Below are 18,613 nucleotides of genomic sequence, written 5' to 3' on the forward strand. Positions count from 1 at the left end.
TGGAGAGTCTTCAGTGCCACGTTCAGGCTGTGCTGGCATGCCTCTTGAGAGGGTGCCTTGATAAGTAGATCGTCCAAATACGGAATCACAGAGTGACCTTGAGAGTGCAGGACTGCCACTACTGCTGCCATAACCTTGGTAAAGACCCGAGGGGCTGTCGCCAGCCCGAAAGGTAGAGCTACGAACTGCAGGTGTTCGCTTCCTACAACGAAGCGTAGAAAACGCTGATGCTCTGGCGCAATCGGCACGTGGAGATAAGCATCCTTGATGTCTATTGATGCTAGGAAATCTCCTTGAGACATTGAGGCGATGACGGAGCGGAGGGATTCCATCCGGAACCGCCTGGTTTTCACGTGTTTGTTGAGCAGCTTTAGATCCAGGACGGGACGGAACGACCCGTCCTTCTTTGGCACCACAAACAAATTGGAGTAAAAACCGCGACCTCGTTCCTGAAGAGGAACGGGAGTCACCACTCCTTCCGCCTTTAGGGCGGACACCGCTTGCAGAAGAGCATCTGCTCGGTCGGGAGGTGGAGAAGTTCTGAAGAAGCGAGTTGGAGGACGAGAGCTGAACTCTATCCTGTACCCGTGAGACAGAATGTCTCTCACCCAACGGTCTTTGACCTGTGACAGCCAAATGTCGCCAAAGCGGGAGAGCCTGCCACCGACCGAGGATGCGGAGAGAGGAGGCTGAAAGTCATGAGGAAGCCGTCTTGGTAACGGTTCTTCCGGCTGTCTTTTTTGGTCGTGATTGAGTCCGCCAAGAATCTGAGCCCCTCTGATCCTTTTGAGTCCTTTTGGACGAGGAGAATTGGGACCTGCCTGAGCCTCGAAAGGACCGAAAACCAGACTGTCCCCTCCTCTGTTGGGGTTTGATTTGTCTGGGTTGAGGTAAGGATGAATCCTTACCCTTGGAGTGTTTAATGATTTCATCCAAACGCTCACCAAACAGTCGGTCACGAGAAAAAGGCAAACTGGTTAAGCACTTCTTGGAAGCAGAATCTGCCTTCCATTCTCTCAACCACAAGGCTCTACGTAAAACCACGGAGTTGGCAGACGCCACTGCCGTACGGCTCGTAGAGTCTAGGACAGCATTAATCGCGTAAGACGCGAATGCAGACATTTGAGAGGTCAAGGGCGCCACCTGCGGAGCAGATGTACGTGTGACCGTGTCGACCTGTGTAAGCCCAGCTGAAATAGCTTGGAGTGCCCATACGGCTGCGAATGCTGGCGCCAACGACGCTCCAATAGCTTCATAGATGGATTTCAACCAGAGCTCCATCTGTCTGTCAGTGGCATCTTTAAGTGCCGCCCCATCTTCCACTGCAACTAAGGATCTAGCTGCAAGCCTGGAGATTGGAGGGTCCACCTTGGGACACTGGGTCCAGCCCTTGACCACGTCAGGGGGAAAAGGATATCGTGTATCTTTAAGCCGTTTGGAGAAACGCTTATCTGGATAAGCGTGGTGTTTCTGGATAGCGTCTCTAAAGTCAGAGTGGTCCAGAAAAGTGCTCAATTTACGCTTGGGATACCTGAAATGGAATTTCTCCTGCTGTGAGGCTGACTCCTCCGCAGGAGGAGCTGGTGGAGAAATATCCAACATTCTATTGATGGACGCTATAAGATCATTCACTATGGCGTCACCATCAGGTGTATCCAGATTGAGAACGGTCCCAGGATCAGAATCCTGATCAGCCACATCCGCCTCATCACACAGAGAGTCGTCCAGCTGGGACCCTGACCAGTGTGATGAAGTTGAGGGCCGCTCATAGCGAGCCCGCTTAGGCCGTCTGGGACTGTCGTCCGAGTCAGAGTCGTCACCCTGGGGTGCATGCGACACCTCCTGAGCTCGAGAGTGATCCAGCTGAGGGGGACCAGGGAGCAATGATTCAACAGTGCCCATGGTCTGAGTTACTGGTCTAGACTGCAATGTTTCAAGAATTTTAGACATAGTCATAGACAATCTGTCAGCAAAAACTGCAAACTCCGTCCCTGTCACCTGGACAGCATTCACAGGTGGTTCTCCCTGGGTCACCTCTAGCAGCGGCCCCGGCTGAGCAAGTGCCACAGGGGCCGAGCACTGCACACAATGGGGGTCAGTGGAACCTGCCGGTAGAGCAGCCCCACATGCGGTACAAGCAGCATATAAAGTCTGTGCCTTGGCACGTTTGCTTTTTGCGGACGACATGCTGTTGTCTGCCTTGAGTAACCTAGGAGGGTATATAGCAGAGAGTCACCAGCGACCGTACAGTGTAATGTATAGCATGCAAGCACAAAAATACAAAGTACACTTCGGCACAAGTGGGGGTGAGCCCTTGAGGGCTGCTTACCGCCCGCTGAAAAGCGGGTGTGAGGTCGCAGAATCCCGTGTCTGGGTCTCCCAGTCTCCCCTCTCCAGCTCAGCGTGCAGACAGGAATGGCTGCCGGCGTCCTGTGAGGAGGGGCGGACCGTGGGCGTGCCACAAACAAAGTGCGGGAAACTGGCGTCCCACTGTGCCCAGTGTGAGGGCTGGAGTATGTAAAGCAGACTCCAGCCCTCAGCGCTGATGGTCTGTACAGCGTCCCGCCCTCCCCCTGACTGGCAGGTCTGGGGGCGGGAACGAAACGAACTAGGCCGCAAAAGCCGGGGACTGTAGTAATAAGCGCGGCCGTCATACATGCACGGCTAGCGCGGAAGTCCCCGGCGCACCACAAGTCCCAGCCGCGTCGCAGTGAAAACTGACCCCAGCGGCCGGCGCGGCCGTTCGTACTAAGTCTACTCACTCAGCAGCGCTGTAGTGAGGAATGGCACAAACGCAGCAGCGCTGATGTCCCCGGCGCACTAACACGCCCAGCATGCTGCGGTGTGCGCACGGTATGCCCGGGGACACAGAGTACCTTAACGAAGCAGGGCCCTGTCCCTGACGATACTCAGCTCCATATCCAGCCGATTCTCCGGGGGCTGTGGAAGGAGCACGGTCTCAGTGCCTGGAGACCGGTAAAGTCCCACTTCACCCAGAGCCCTAATGGGGATGGGGAAGGAATCAGCATGTGGGCTCCAGCCTCCGTACCCGCAATGGGTACCTCAACCTTAACAAACACCGCCGACAGAAAGTGGGGTGAGAAGGGAGCATGCTGGGGGCCCTAGTATGGGCCCTCTTTTCTTCCATCCGACATAGTCAGCAGCTGCTGCTGACTAAACAGTGGAGCTATGCGTGGATGTCTGACCTCCTTCGCACAAAGCATGAAAACTGAGGAGCCCGTGATCCCACGGGGGGGTGTATAGCCAGAAGGGGAGGGGCCTTACACTTTTTAGTGAAATACTTTGTGTGGCCTCCGGAGGCAGTAGCTATACACCCAATTGTCTGGGTCTCCCAATTAGGAGCGACAAAGAAAACGGATCCAGCACTGGATCTGTTTTTCTCTTATTGACTTGTATTAACGACGGATTGCCTCACGTTACATCCGTCGTGCAAAGGATCCATTGTAAAAGGTTTGTCCGGTCGACGGAGCCGACGTCCACATGAACGTTTTTTGTCTACGTTAAGAAAAAATGGACAGTGACGGATCTGTCGGCGTTTGTTATAATGGAAGCCTAAGCTAAGCGCGCAGGATCCGTCGCAATCTGTCAAATGACGGAGTCCAGCGACGGATCCGGGTTTTTTTTCAACCGATCATGCTCAGATGAGATTCATTTCTGGTCAGAAAAGGGAAAAAAAAAAAAAGTGAAGCAAGTGGTAAGACAGATGCAGGTTTTTTTTTTTTTCCTTTTTTTTTTTTACAGGATCCATCACATCAGTTTTACCACAATCACAGTTTTACCATCACAATTTACCACAAGACGGATTGTGACTGATGGCAAAAAACTGATGTGTGAAAGAGGCCTTAGGACAGCTAAAGAAGGCTGATAAAAGCCAAAGTGGCAACGGGTCTCTGCCCCTTTGTTTCAGCGAGGAACTTTAAACCAAGACTTAGGGGTACTTTGCACGCTACGACATTGCAAGCCGATGGTAGCGATGCCGAGCGCGCTAGTCCCCGCCCTTGTCGCAGCTGTGATATCTTGTGATAGCTGCCGTAGCGAACATTATCGCTACGGCAGCGTCACATGCACTTACCTGCTCTGCGACGTCGCTCTGGCCGGCGACCCGCCTCCTTCCTAAGGGGGCGGGTCGTGCAGCGTCACAGCGACGTCACACGGCAGTCGGCCAATACAAGCAGAGGGGCGGAGAGGAGCGGGACGTAAACATCCCGCCCACCTCCGTCCTTCCGCATAGCCGGCGTGAGCCGCGGGACGCAGTTAAGGAGGCGTTCCTTGCTCTTGCGGCTTCACACACAGCGATGTGTGCTGCCTCAGGAACGAGGAACAACATCGTACCTGTCGCTGCTGCGACATTATGGAAATAACCGACACTACACCGATGATACGATTTCAGCGCTTTTGCGCTTATTAATCCTATCAAAAACGATTTACACACTCAGATGTCGACAGCGACGCCGGATGTGCGTCACTTTCGATTTGACCCCACCGACATCGCAGCTGCGATGTCGTAGTGTGCAAAGTACCCCTTAAGCTGATCTCGGTTGTACCTCAAATATTTTCTGAAACAGCAGGAAACTTAAAAGTACATTCTCCAAGTTATGAAAAGTGAAATTCACACCTGTCTGTCCTGATCAGAGCGTAGTCTATTGACAGGTTCCTTTACTTTCTGTTTGCTGCTTTGATGCTCAAATTCTAAGTTCAATTTATTGAGCACCACCACAGGAACTTTCATAGCACAGTCAGACAGAAGGGAACTGCGTGCTTTCTTCATTGTGGAGCCTCCATTCTTGGGATGCAGCTGTAAGCGTCGTTTCTTATGAAGAGCCATGTTATAAGGAGGGGTAAAGATTGCGGTGCAAAATTAGGAGGTTTGGTAGTAGTTGTCACCAGCAAAGAGATCCTGTGAAATCAGAGAAGAGATTATTGACAAGCCGATTATAAGCAAACAATCCTAGAGCATCATTTCTTAGAAATCTGTAGTGTGAAATTCCTGTTATTCCTCCTGGAAATATACAAATAAACTAACAATTTGGTGAATCCACATCACGAGATGAAAACCTAATTCTCCCTCGGTACAAATCACTCGTCAGACCAGTATTGTGTGCAATTTTGGGCGCCGGTGCTCAAGAAAGACATTACTGAACTTTAAAGGGTTCAGAGGCGGGCTACTAAAATATTAAATGGAGCGGCTGCATTACAATACACGGAAAGGTTATCAAAATTAGGTCTATTTACTCTAGAAAAGAGAAGACTTAGGTGAGACCTAATAAATATGTACAAATATATCAGAGGGCCATATAGAGATCTCTCCCATCATATGTTTGTACCAAGGACTGTGACAAGAACAAGGGGGCATTCTCTTCGATTGGAGGAAAGAAAATTCCTACATCAGCATAGAAGAGGGTTCTTCACGGTAAGAGCAGTGAGGCTCTGGAACTCTCTTCCTGAGGAAGTGGTGATGGCCAACTCACTGAATGAATTTAAGAGAGGAATGGATGCTTTTCTTGATAGCAAAAGTATACAGTTATAAATAACAATATTACAGGTAGATAGTTGACCCAGCTTAGGAGTCAGGAAAGAATATTTTTCCCTATGAAGAAAACTGGCTTCTACTCTGTAGGTTTTTGCCTTCCACAGGTTCAACACTGGAGAACAGAGGCACTAAAATAGGATGAACTAGATCAGGGGTGGGCAAGGGGCGGCCCGCGGGCCACATCCGGCCCGCCTGCTCTCTGTGACCGGCCCGCCCGTCTTCAGCCGGTGCAGTGGAGCCGGGCTGCAGCGTGCCGAGCAGGGAGAGATCCTGTGCAGGTCCGCACAGTCAGTGCAGGCAGCGGAACGCAGGAGTCTTTCCTCTGTTCCCTGCCGGCACTAATTGTCAGTGACACACGCGCGCGCTCTGACGTTGTCAGTACTGCGCTGCGGGTGTCATTTCAAAAGTTCCCGCCCGCCCTGCAGGAGAAGGAGCAGCACAGCAGACGGAATAATTCATCTTGCAGGACCTGCGATGATGTCACGCCCATGTGACTGTGTGGGAGGAGACACAGGATGCCGGACAGAAAGCAAAGATAGTGAATCCTGAAGGAGATGTGGACACATGATGACTGGTAATGAGAAAAGAGGGGACATGAGGGGGAGGGGGGCTGCAGGGTGAGTGGCATATGTGGGAAGATGGAGTTGTAGGGTGAGTGCATATGAGGGAAGATGGAGTTGCAGGGTGAGTGGCATATGAGGGAAGATGGAGTTGCAGGGTGAGTGGCATATGTGGAAAGATGGAGTTGCAGGGTGAGTGGCATATGTGGGAAGATGGAGTTGCAGGGTGAGTGGCATATGTGGGAAGATGGAGTTGCAGGGTGAGTGGCATATGTGGGAAGATGGAGTTGCAGGGTGAGTGGCATATGTGGGAAGATGGAGTTGCAGGGTGAGTGGCATATGAGGGAAGATGGAGTTGCAGGGTGAGTGGCATATGAGGGAAGATGGAGTTGCAGGGTGAGTGGCATATGAGGGAAGATGGAGTTGCAGGGTGAGTGGCATATGAGGGAAGATGGAGTTGCAGGGTGAGTGGCATATGAGGGAAGATGGAGTTGCAGGGTGAGTGGCATATGAGGGAAGATGGAGTTGCAGGGTGAGTGGCATATGAGGGAAGATGGAGTTGCAGGGTGAGTGGCATATGAGGGAAGATGGAGTTGCAGGGTGAGTGGCATATGAGGGAAGATGGAGTTGCAGGGTGAGTGGCATATGAGGGAAGATGGAGTTGCAGGGTGAGTGGCATATGAGGGAAGATGGAGTTGCAGGGTGAGTGGCATATGTGGGAAGATGGACTTGTAGGGTGAGTGGCATATGTGGGAAGATGGACTTGCAGGGTGAGTGGCATATGTGGGAAGATGGAGTTGCAGGGTGAGTGGCATATGAGGGCTGCAGACTGACAGAAGGATGTGAAGGGGTGCAGAGTGTTTGAGAGGGGTAAGTTGGGGTACAGGCAGGGTGAGATATGTGGGCAGGGTGTGTGACATATGGGGGTGTAGTGTGTGTGATATGGGGGTGCAGGCTGTATGGGGTGTAGTGTGTGTGATATGGGGGTGCAGGCTGTATGGGGAGCAGGGTGTGTGACATATGGGGGTGTAGTATATTACAGGTGTGCTATATGGAGGTGTAGTATATTACAGGTGTGCTCTATGGAGGTGTAGTATATTACAGGTGTACTATATGGAGGTGTAGTATATTACAGGTGTGCTATATGGAGGTGTATATTACAGGTGTGCTATATGGAGGTGTAGTATATTACAGGTGTGCTATATAGGGGTGTAGTGATGTAGTATATTACAGGTGTAGTATATTACAGGTGTGCTATATAGGGGTGTAGTGATGTAGTATATTACAGGTGTGCTATATGGAGGTGTAGTATATTACAGGTGTGCTATATGGAGGTATAGTATATTACAGGTGTGCTATATGGAGGTGTAGTATATTACAGGTGTGCTATATGGAGGTGTAGTATATTACAGGTGTGCTATATGGAGGTGTAGTATATTACAGGTGTGCTATATGGAGGTGTAGTATATTACAGGTGTGCTATATGGAGGTGTAGTATATTACAGGTGTGCTATATGGGGGTGTACTAAATTACAGGTGTGCTATATGGGGGTGTACTAAATTACAGGTGTAGTATATGGGGTGTAGTGATGTAGTATATTACAGGTGTAGTATATGGGGTGTAGTGATGTAGTATATTAAAGGTGTACTATATGGAGTTGTAGTATATTACAGGTGTGCTATATGGAGGTGTAGTATATTACAGGTGTACTATATGGAGGTGTACTATATTACAGGTGTAGTATATGGGGTGTAGTGATGTAGTATATTACAGGTGTACTATATGGAGGTGTAGTATATTACAGGTGTGCTATATGGAGGTGTATATTACAGGTGTGCTATATGGACGTGTAGTATATTACAGGTGTGCTATATGGAGGTGAAGTATATTACAGGTGTGCTATATAGGGGTGTAGTGATGTAGTATATTACAGGTGTAGTATATTTCAGGTGTGCTATATAGGGGTGTAGTGATGTAGTATATTACAGGTGTAGTATATTTCAGGTGTGCTATATAGGGGTGTAGTGATGTAGTATATTACAGGTGTGCTATATGGAGGTGTAGTATATTACAGGTGTGCTATATGGAGGTGTAGTATATTACAGGTGTGCTATATGGAGGTGTAGTATATTACAGGTGTGCTATATGGAGGTGTAGTATATTACAGGTGTGCTATATGGAGGTGTAGTATATTACAGGTGTGCTATATGGAGGTGTAGTATATTACAGGTGTGCTATATGGAGGTGTAGTATATTACAGGTGTGCTATATGGAGGTGTAGTATATTACAGGTGTGCTATATGGGGGTGTACTATATTACAGGTGTAGTATATGGGGTGTAGTGATGTAGTATATTACAGGTGTATATAGGGGTGTAGTGATGTACTATATTACAGGTGTAGTATATGGGGTGTAGTGATGTAGTATATTAAAGGTGTACTATATGGAGTTGTAGTATATTACAGGTGTGCTATATGGAGGTGTAGTATATTACAGGTGTACTATATTGGGGTGTACTATATTACAGGTGTAGTATATGGGGTGTAGTGATGTACTATATTACAGGTGTAGTATATGGGGTGTAGTGATGTAGTATATTAAAGGTGTACTATATGGAGTTGTAGTATATTACAGGTGTGCTATATGGAGGTGTAGTATATTACAGGTATGCTATATGGAGGTGTAGTATATTACAGGTGTGCTATATGGAGGTGTAGTATATTACAGGTGTACTATATGGGGGTGTACTATATTACAGGTGTAGTATATAGGGGTGTAATGATGTAGTATATCGGAGGTGTATTATATAGTGATTTAGTATATTACAGGTATATGGAGGGAGTGTAGTATAATACAGGTGTAGTATATAGGGGTGTAGTGGTGTAGTTTATTACAGGTGTAGTATATGGAGGGAGTGTAGTGATGTAGTATATTGTGTAGAACTGAGGTAAATATATTAGTCCGGCCCTCTAAACCAATCCCAATTTCTCATGCGGCCCCATGGGAAAATTAATTGCCCACCCCTGAACTAGATGGACATAAGGTCTTCCTTCAGTCTTAGAAACTATGTTACTATGTCATCAAGGTGTGTCCTTGTATTTCCAGCATCAATGAGTGTCAGACTTTAAAGAGGCTCCATCCAAGCGGTAAGGCCTAAGACACACGACATGAAAATTGGAGCAAGTGGAGTGCGATAAAACATCGCATTCCACTCGGACCAATATTAGCCTGTGTGTCAGCACATGAACGATTATTTTCTCAGCCCTAATTGGACCGAAAAAACAATCGCAGCATGCTGCGACTAATGCGATCCTGGTTTCTCTCGCACCCATTCAAGTCTATGGGGCAAGAGGAAGATCGCACTGCACCCGGTGTACCGCGAGTGCAGGGTGAGAATGGCAATAGCCGGCTGCAGAGGAGATAGGGAGACAAATCCCTCCCTCCCTTGTCGTAGTGACACTCGGCTCCCGCTGTGCTGCCAGCGTGAGCCAAGCGTCACGCGAGGATCGCACTAGTCCCTGTGTGGCCCCGGCCTATGGGAAAGCCTAGTCTTCATTTACTTTCAACATTTCCAGAAGAAATAAAAGATGAATAGTAGAAAAGCACAGTAAGGCCTCCTTCACAAGTCCGTGTTTCCAGTACGTGTGAAGTCCATTTCCACATGTACCGGAGACACGGACACACATAGACCCATTAAAATCAATGGGTTTGCACATGTGGAGCCATGTGCTCAACACTTATAGACATGTCAGTTTTTCTCCGGTAGTACAGATGTCATACAGCCCGCACACTGGTGTGCTCCGTGTGACACGTACTGGAGAAAGCACGTGTCTGTGAAATAAAATGCTTTTCTATAATTCCCTGTCTCCACCGCTGATGTGTCCAGCACTGCTGTCACTGGCTTCCAACCCCCGCTCATATGCTCACAGAAGCACCATGGACAGGTGAGTATAGACGTTCATGTTGTCTGTGTGCTATGCAGATGTCACACGGATAGCACACTGACAGCACACGCTGAAAACACATACGGACATACACATATGCACCTACACCACAGACTGTACAAAGCGTGTTTTGCACCGACATGTGAAAGAGGCTCAAGTTACGATACTCCAGAATTTATTTAATGTGAATAGAATTACGTAGTAGAAAAGATCTGTCCGTATCCCCAACGCGTCCCACACTAATCAGGATTAGGATTACAGGGTGTGAGAAGTGTCCACACTATAATCCAGATAGGTTGTGGAAACTAGTGTGAGTAAATGTGCACATTAAACGCTTTACACTCATTGTCTAGTCGGGATGAAAGCAGGATGACAACTCATATCTTGAGTCTTGAGGCTGCAATTCACATGCTTGTAACGTTGCATGTTTATTGAACATTTCTTACAGCTCAGTTTTTTGGTGTTTTTTGTCTGTTAGGCTGGTTTCACACTACGTCTTTTTAACATCCGTCCTTAACGTTATTTTAGCGGACAAGCGGATCCAGTGCAAATGCGTTTTCATTTCAATGCATTTGCAATGGACTCGCGTTAACATCCGTTCACCTGCGTTTGCGTGCGTTATAGTGAGGATCCAGTGACTTGCAGTTTTTTAACATGTTTCAAAAACGCTACTTGTAGCGTTTTTGAGCTCCGTCCAAATACTGCAAATTGCTGGATCCTGACTATAACGCACGCAAACGCAGGTGAACGCTGGCGTGCTGATAGACAGGATCCTGCTTTTGTACTGAGCATGCCCAGAAAGTACTGAGCATGCCCAGAAAGTACTGAGCATGCCCAGAACCAGTCTCGCGTGATCTGTCTATCTCTCTACTCCCTCCCTCACCCCCTCTCTCTCTCTCTCTCTCTCTCTCTCTATCTCTGTCTTTCCCCCTTCCTCTCTCTCCCACCTGAGAGCTGCGGACACTCGTAACCAAGGTAAATATCGCGTAACCACTTCTCTTAGTTACCCGATGTTTACGTTGGTTACGCGTGCAGGCAGCCCTGCTCCTAGCAGCTGCAGACACTCGTAACCAAGATAAATATCGGGTATCCAAGGCCGATGTTTACCTTGGTTACCAGCGTCTGCAGCTGTCAGAAGCCTCCTCCCAGTCTAGTTCCCCTCACTCCCGATCACATGACTCCAATGCCCGCCCCTAAACATCCAGTGCAGGATCCTGCAAAATAACATATGCGTTTGCATACGTTATTTGCTGTAAAAGCAGGATCCGTACTTCCGCTAAAAAAACGTTTTCAGCGGATGTTAAAAAGACGTAGTGTGAAACTAGCCTTATCTTGCTTTTATGCAAGTTGGGGGTGCAGCCCTCCTGATACTGAGGCTGAACAATTACCTGCTTCTCACTTTTTGCTGTGTATTTAATCTGGGACCCAGCTAACCACTTTACCATCCATATTGAAGTTTTGACATGACACTAGTCAGGTACAGAATATGTTTTTAACTTTAGTAGGTTAGGGACTGTCTCAGATGGGTACACCGTGACGAGGTGAGACAGCTTCTTACCTTTTTGCAAAAATGTATATACTAAGTACCCTGTTATTAAGCACTTGCAATTTATTTATTTATAGTCAGGGTATTTTTCCTACAATTTTTCTCCTTGGTTTTTTTTTTAATAGAATTACGTAGTAGAAAAGATCTGTCCGTATCCCCAACGCGTCCCACACTAATCAGGATTAGGATTACAGGGTGTGAGAAGTGTCCACACTATAATCCAGATAGGTTGTGGAAACTAGTGTGAGTAGATGTGCACATTAAACGCTTTACACTCATTGTCTAGTCGGGATGAAAGCAGGATGACAACTCATATCTTTAAACAGGTTTTCCAAACATCGATGACTGAAGGGACTGCCAAGCTTGTTTTCAAGTTAATGGGATTGAGCTACAACACCAGGCACCAACCACTGCCAAACTCCACGCAGGGACTAGTAAACTATAATGGCAAAGCCCAGGGTCGACGTCAAAAATTGAACAGAGCAGTGGCGGCACAGCAGCCAATCAGAGAGCTCATCGCCTCTGAGGAGGGTGTTCCTTCTACGGCTGTCACACTGCTTCTGGGTCCGCTCATCAACTCTCATACATATTCACGGCTTCCCCCGCCCACTGTCAGTCCCGCGATGAGGTTTTGATGCAGTATTTTGCCAGAAGATGCAGTATTGGTGCAGGAATTTGGTGTATAAATTCCAGCACCAAATCTGCATTTCTTGACAAAACAAACGCAGTTTTGTGCCAGAAGATGCAGCTCTCATTAAACTCAGTAAGTTCACCAGAGCTGAGGTCACCGAGTTCCATGAGTTAACCTGCGGTCACAGGTGGGGTACCGTGGGAGCCTCCAGCTGTGACGTAGGTAAACTGGCGTCACAGCTCAGAGCTGTGGATGTCAGTGTCGGTAATGCTCTGTAATATGCCCGCAGGCTGTAACTTCAGGATGTAGCAGAGCCAGGAGTGGCATGGGATTCCGTGTAGATTAATAAACTGGAGATAGAGGTTTTATGTATTTTTTAACAAAGGATTTTTTCAGTGTTTATTTCTTTTCACTAACAGAATTCGTAATGGGGGTGGGGGGGGGGGGGGGAGTAATTGAGGTGGGTCTCATAGAAGTTATACATTACTAATCTAGGGCTTAGTGGCAGCTGTGAGCTGTCGTTAACCGCTTATATTACCCAGATTGCAACTGCGCCAGAGCAATCAGGATGATCCTATTAAGGTGCTTGGATTGTCACTAAATACAACCAATCACAGACGCCAAGAACACATACAGTATATTATAATATATATATATATATATTATATATATATATATATATATATATATATATATATATATATATATATATATATATATATACACACACACACACAAAAGTGTTTGCACACTTGAAAATGTTCCAGAGGATGAAATATTAGGGTACGTGCGCATTGCATTAGGCGTTTTTTTTCATGCTGCGTTTTTATCTTCAAAAACGCACCCATGGCAAAAACGCATGCGTTTTTACCGTGTTTTTTTGCTGCGTTTTTGCTCACTGCGTCTTCATTCAGTGAACAATGCCATTAAAGATTATTGATGAAAAAAAAAAAGGTCTGATGTCATTTCCTTCTTCAATATGTTCTTCATTGTATGCAGGAGAGCAGACAGCTGCAGAACTAGTGTATGCAGGAGAGCAGACAGCAGCTGCAGAACTACAAGGCTCAGCATTCTCCATCCAGGACTGTATGCTGGAAATTTTTGCCCAAAAAAAAAAAAAAAAAAAGACGTGGGCTTCGCTATATTTTTGTATGCTAGCCAGGTACAGCAGGCAGCTACGGGCTGCCCCCAACCCCCAGCTGCCTATTTGTACCCGTCTGGCAATCAAAAATATAGGGAAGCCCCTTTTTTTTTATTTCATGAATTTCAAGAAATAATTAAAAAAAAAAAAATAAATATAACGTGGGCTTCGCCCAATTTTTGAGTCCAGCTAGGTACAACTAGGCAGCTGGGGATTGGAATCCTCAGCTCAGGGTGCCCAAGCTTTCTGGGCACCCCTGCTGCGAATTGCAGTCCGCAGCCACCCCAGAAAATGGCGCTTTCATAGAAGCGCTATCTTCTGGCGCTGTATCCAACTCTTCCAGCGCCCTGATGTCAGGTGGCTCGCTGGGTAATAATGGGGTTAGGGCTAGCTGTATATTGTCAGCTGGCCCTAAGCCCGAAATTCATGATGTCACACCAATATTAGACATAGCCGCCATGAATTTCTAGTAAAGATAAAAAAAAAACAACACACAGAAAAATATTTTAGTAGAAATAAAACACAACACAATTAGTGACTCCATCTTTATTGAAATAAAGAACTCCCCTCCGCAGTAATCCTGGGTCAAGGGTCCTGCGCCATCCAATCCGGATCCAATATCATCTGATCGGTTTGCTGGAAGGCAAAGCGATCAGATGATGTGTCAGGATCAAGGATGTGAATCACATGACACATCAGCTGATTGTATAAAAGCCAATTATACAATCAGCTGATGCATCAGTAGAAAAAAAAAAAAAAAAAATACTGAGTCACATCCGTGCTGATTACCGGCAGCTCCTGGAGCGATCGGATGAGAGTCTTTTCCTGTCCCATCGCTGCAGGAGCTGCCGGTAATCAGCTGATGAAGTCTCCTGACGGCAGGATCAGCTGATAAGTTAAGCTGGCCGGGCGCTAAAAAGCCGGCGTCACCGCGAGAATTACGATCAGCTGATGCGTCAGGTGATACATCGCCAGGTCCTGCAGGCATCGTACGTGCCCGGGGAGACTGCACGCAGCCGGAGCGGTGGTACCGGGAGAGGAGCTGGGAGCGGACATGGCACCGGGAGTTGGCAGACAGGTGAGTATGACATTTTTTTTTCTACTGTTCACTTTTGTTTTCGCCGCTGCCTCCACCTCCCGCCCAGACATGGCGCCGCACGGCAGCTGACATGCACAGGACGGGAGGTGGAGGCAGCGGTGACGGTACCGGGAGGATTCACGCTTCTGTGTTTACCAACAGAAGGAATCCTCTTTCTGTACACGTCACTTTAGTACCCACCCCTTGCGTTTATAGCTGCGTTTTTAGTCATAGAAACGCAGCTATATGCGTTTTTCATTGCGTTTTTGAACATCTCATTGAACTCAATGGGTGAAATACGCAGTGATAAACGCAGAAATAAATCGACATTCTGTGTTTTTGTGGTCACCACAAAAACGCAGCTACAAAAAAACGCTGTGTTCGGACAGCAAAAATGAAAACGCAGACATTGCTGGGGAAGCAATGTCACTGCGTTTTCAGCGCAAAAACGCGGTAAAAACCGCTGCTAAAAACGCCTAGTGTGCACAAGGCCTTACTCAGAAAATCATTGCTTTGTTATATGTTTACTTCTTTTTGTGGGTATTAGGACAACACAAAAAAGGCAAAATTGGGAAGTATAAAATTGTTTGCACCCTCAATTTAATAGTTGCACACGCTTTGGAATAAAAATCTGCAATCAATCGCTTCTTATAACCATCCACAAGCTTATTACATCTCTCAACTGGAATTTTGGACCAGTCTTCTTTTGGAAGCTGCTCCAGGTCTATCATATTTGAAGCAATTTTAAGATCTCTCTGTAGGTGCTCAATGGGATTTAGAACTGGACTCATTGTTGGCCACTTCCAAACTCTCCAGCTTCCAAACTCTCCAGCGCTTTGCTTCCATCCATTTCTGGGGACTTCTTAAAGTATGTTTGGGGTCATTGTCGCAAACGCAAACCCAGCTTTCTGACACTAGGCATGACGTTGTGATCCAAAACCCTTTGGTAATCTTCAGATTTCATGATATGTTGCACACAGTCAAGGCACCCAGTGCCAGGGAAAGCAAAACATCTTAGTACCGCCACCATATTTGACTGTAGGTACGGTGTTCTTTTCTTTGTAGGTCTCATTCTGTTTTTGGCAAACAGTAGAATGATGTGCTTTATCAAAAAGATCCATCTTGGTCTCATCTGTCCACAAGACACTTTTGCAGAAGGATCTTGGCTTACTCGCTCACATTTTGTCAAACTGCAGTCTAGCTTTATTAGACCTCTGTGTCAGCAGTGAGATCCTACTGCGTCTCCTCCATAGTGTTTAATTGCATTCAAATGTTGACGGATACTTTGCAGTCACACTGATGTGTGCTAAGCCTGCAGGACAGCTTGAATTTCTTTGGAACTTAATTGGGGTTGTTTATCCACCATCCAGATTATCCGGCTTTGCAACCTTTCATCAATTTTTCCTCTGCTATCCATGTCTAGAGAGATTAGCTACAGTACCATGGGAAGTAAACTTTTTGATTATGTTGCGCACTGTGAACAAAGGAACATCAAGTTCTCTAAAGGATGTAACCATGAGATTGTAATTTTTCAACAATTTTGGTTCACAAGTCCAGAGAAAGTTCTCTTTTCTTTTTGTTCTCCATTCTAAAGGGGGCTTTAGGCTATGTGCACACTTACCGGATTTTGCCGCGGATTTTTTGCAGTTTTGCTGCATGTTTTGCTGCAGAAAATGTTCATAACATCTCTGCAGTGAATCACCAGCAAAACCTATGGGCAAAAAAAATCCTGTGCGCACTAGGCGGAATTTGACAGCTGCATGTTTTGCTGCGGGATTCCCGCAGCAAAAACAATTGCATGTCAATTCTTTTCCACACGTCGCTGCGGGATTTCACTCCATTGATTCCAATGTTAATCGTGAAATCCCGCAGGGAATAACGCAGGAAGCAAATTCTGTTCACTGCGTTATCCTGCGTTATTCCCTCCGGTATTTCGCGGTTTACCTCCGGTAATGTACATCGCCTGTCTGCGGTTTTGCAGGGAAGTGATGTCATTACAGGAAAAGGAAGCAAAGCAGAGGGTAAACAAACACACAGATCACACACATCACAGACATAGAACACACACACACACAGACAGATCGCAGACACAGACATATAGAACACACATAGAAAGAAAACGGAAATATAGAAAACAAAGAACGTGGGCTCCGCCGTATTTTTACCTTCCAGCCGAGGTAAGCACACAGCGGCGGCCGGTATTCTCAGGCTGGGGAGGGAGAGGGGCAAGGTTAATGTTCCCCGCCTCACTCCCACCTCCCGCAGCCGAGAATATCAGCCGCAGCTGCCCCGGGACTGTCGCATGCATTATGCGGCAGCACCGGCGTGTCCTCGGCTCTTCCTGCTGCCGTGTAGCAGTGGCAGCAGGGTAATACAAGGGGTTAATGGTGGTGGATCACCGCCATTAACTCCAGGCTTGATCATGGCAGCGTCTATGTGACAGCTGACATGATCAACCCGTAAGTAAAGTGAATAAAACACAGACACCGAAAAATCTTTTATTTTAAATAAAATAAACAAGCCTCGTTCACCATTTTATTAACCCCTCCCGCACCAAAGCTCCGGCGTAATCCACAGGTCCTGCGCTGCTTACATCCAGCCGCGACTGTCACAGACACAGCACTGAATGAATGCAGCAGACAGCAGAGGTAATTACCGGTCATTTCCCACGGCCGGTAATGTGAACTCACTGCTGACCGTGGGAAATGTAGCGATCTGTCCTCTATCTATCCCTCTATCTATTTTTCTGTCTATCTACTATCTCAGAATTAAATGACTTTTTTTTCTTTTTCTTTTTCAATGTGCTTTATTGCATTGAATGCAATAAAGAACATCCCAACCCGCACGCGGCAAATCCGCGAACAATACCGTGGTGAAACCGCAGCAAACCGCATGCAGTTTGCCGCGGTTTTTTACCGCGGGTGCGGTAATCTTTGAGAGCATGCGGAATTTTCTCAAGAAAATTCCATTTCCCAGTGCGCACATAGCCTTACACACTACGATATCGTTAATGTTTGGTCGTCGGGGTCAAGTTGTTAGTGACGCACATCCGGCATCATTAACAATATCGCAGCGTGTAACACTTACCAGCGACCTTAAGCGACCTCAAAAATGGTGAAAATCGTTCACCATGGAGAGGTCGTCCCAAACTCAAAAATCGGTAAGGGTTGTTTATCCAGGTGGTTCATCGCTCATGCGGCAGCACACATCGCTATGTGTAACACCGCAGGAGCGAGGAACGTCTCCTTACCTGCCGCCGGCCCCAAAGCGGAAGGAAGGAGGTGGGCGGGATGTTACGTCCTGCTCATTTCCGCCCCTCCGCTTTGATTGGCCGGCTGCTTAGTGACGTTGCGGTGACGTCGCTGTGATGCCGAACGTCCCTCCCCCTTGAAGGAGGGATTGTTCGGCAGTCACAGCGACGCCGCCGACCAGGTAAGTATGTGTGACGCTGCCGTAGCGATAATATTCGCTACGGCAGCGATCACAAACAATCGCATGCACGACGGGGGCGGGTACTTACACACACGCTATCGCTACAAATTTGCTAGCGATATCGCTACCATGTAAAGCCCCCTTTAGTTTGGCATACACAGACACACAATGCAAAGATTGAGTCAACTTCTTCCTTTTTTTATCTGGCTTCAGGTGTGATTTTTATATTGCCCACACCTCTTACTTTCCACAGATGAGTGGCATGGTCTAACAGGCCACCGTAGCCAGGTAATGCGGAGGTTGTCAATTAATCATTTAGGGAGGGTCCTGATTGGGTAGAAGAGAGCACTTTTCCTGTCTCAACCTCCTAAATGCTGTGATCGATATTGATCACGGCATTCAGGGGGTTAAACAGCCAAGGCAGGTGCAGGCACCATTCCTGGCTGATAGCCGAAGCTCGGCTATCACTTAAGCTGAGCTCCTGGAGTGATCATTCAGCCATAGCTTCTGTGCCCCACATGATCACTATGACGTACCCATACATGGGGAACCCTTTACAGGCCTTGACATATGGGTACGTCAAAGGTCGTAAAAGGGCTAAAGAGTAACTGATAATTTGTTATTTTATACATCAATAGTACACATGAAAAAAAAAAAAAGAAACTTTGCAATATCTTATCAGAGAATTCTGCTTCTTTCTCTGCCAGGACTGATCTGTGTGAAACCGCC

At 47.1% G+C, this 18,613-nt stretch overlaps 1 protein-coding gene across 3 annotated transcripts in view; it reads right to left on the reverse strand.

Annotated features, from left to right (window-relative positions):
• The window catches only part of WDR76 (WD repeat domain 76), a 175,960-nt gene that overhangs the window by 144,505 nt on the left and 12,842 nt on the right, over positions 1–18,613 (reverse strand). For all 3 annotated transcript variants that reach the window (XM_075346103.1, XM_075346101.1, XM_075346102.1), the window contains exon 2: positions 4,637–4,918. In XM_075346103.1, coding sequence (XP_075202218.1) covers positions 4,637–4,846 — 210 coding nt within the window. In that variant the 5' untranslated portion in view covers positions 4,847–4,918. The remainder of the gene's footprint in view (positions 1–4,636; positions 4,919–18,613) is intronic.

Source organism: Anomaloglossus baeobatrachus, chromosome 4, assembly GCF_048569485.1.
Source record: "Anomaloglossus baeobatrachus isolate aAnoBae1 chromosome 4, aAnoBae1.hap1, whole genome shotgun sequence".
NCBI lineage: Eukaryota > Metazoa > Chordata > Amphibia > Anura > Aromobatidae > Anomaloglossus > Anomaloglossus baeobatrachus.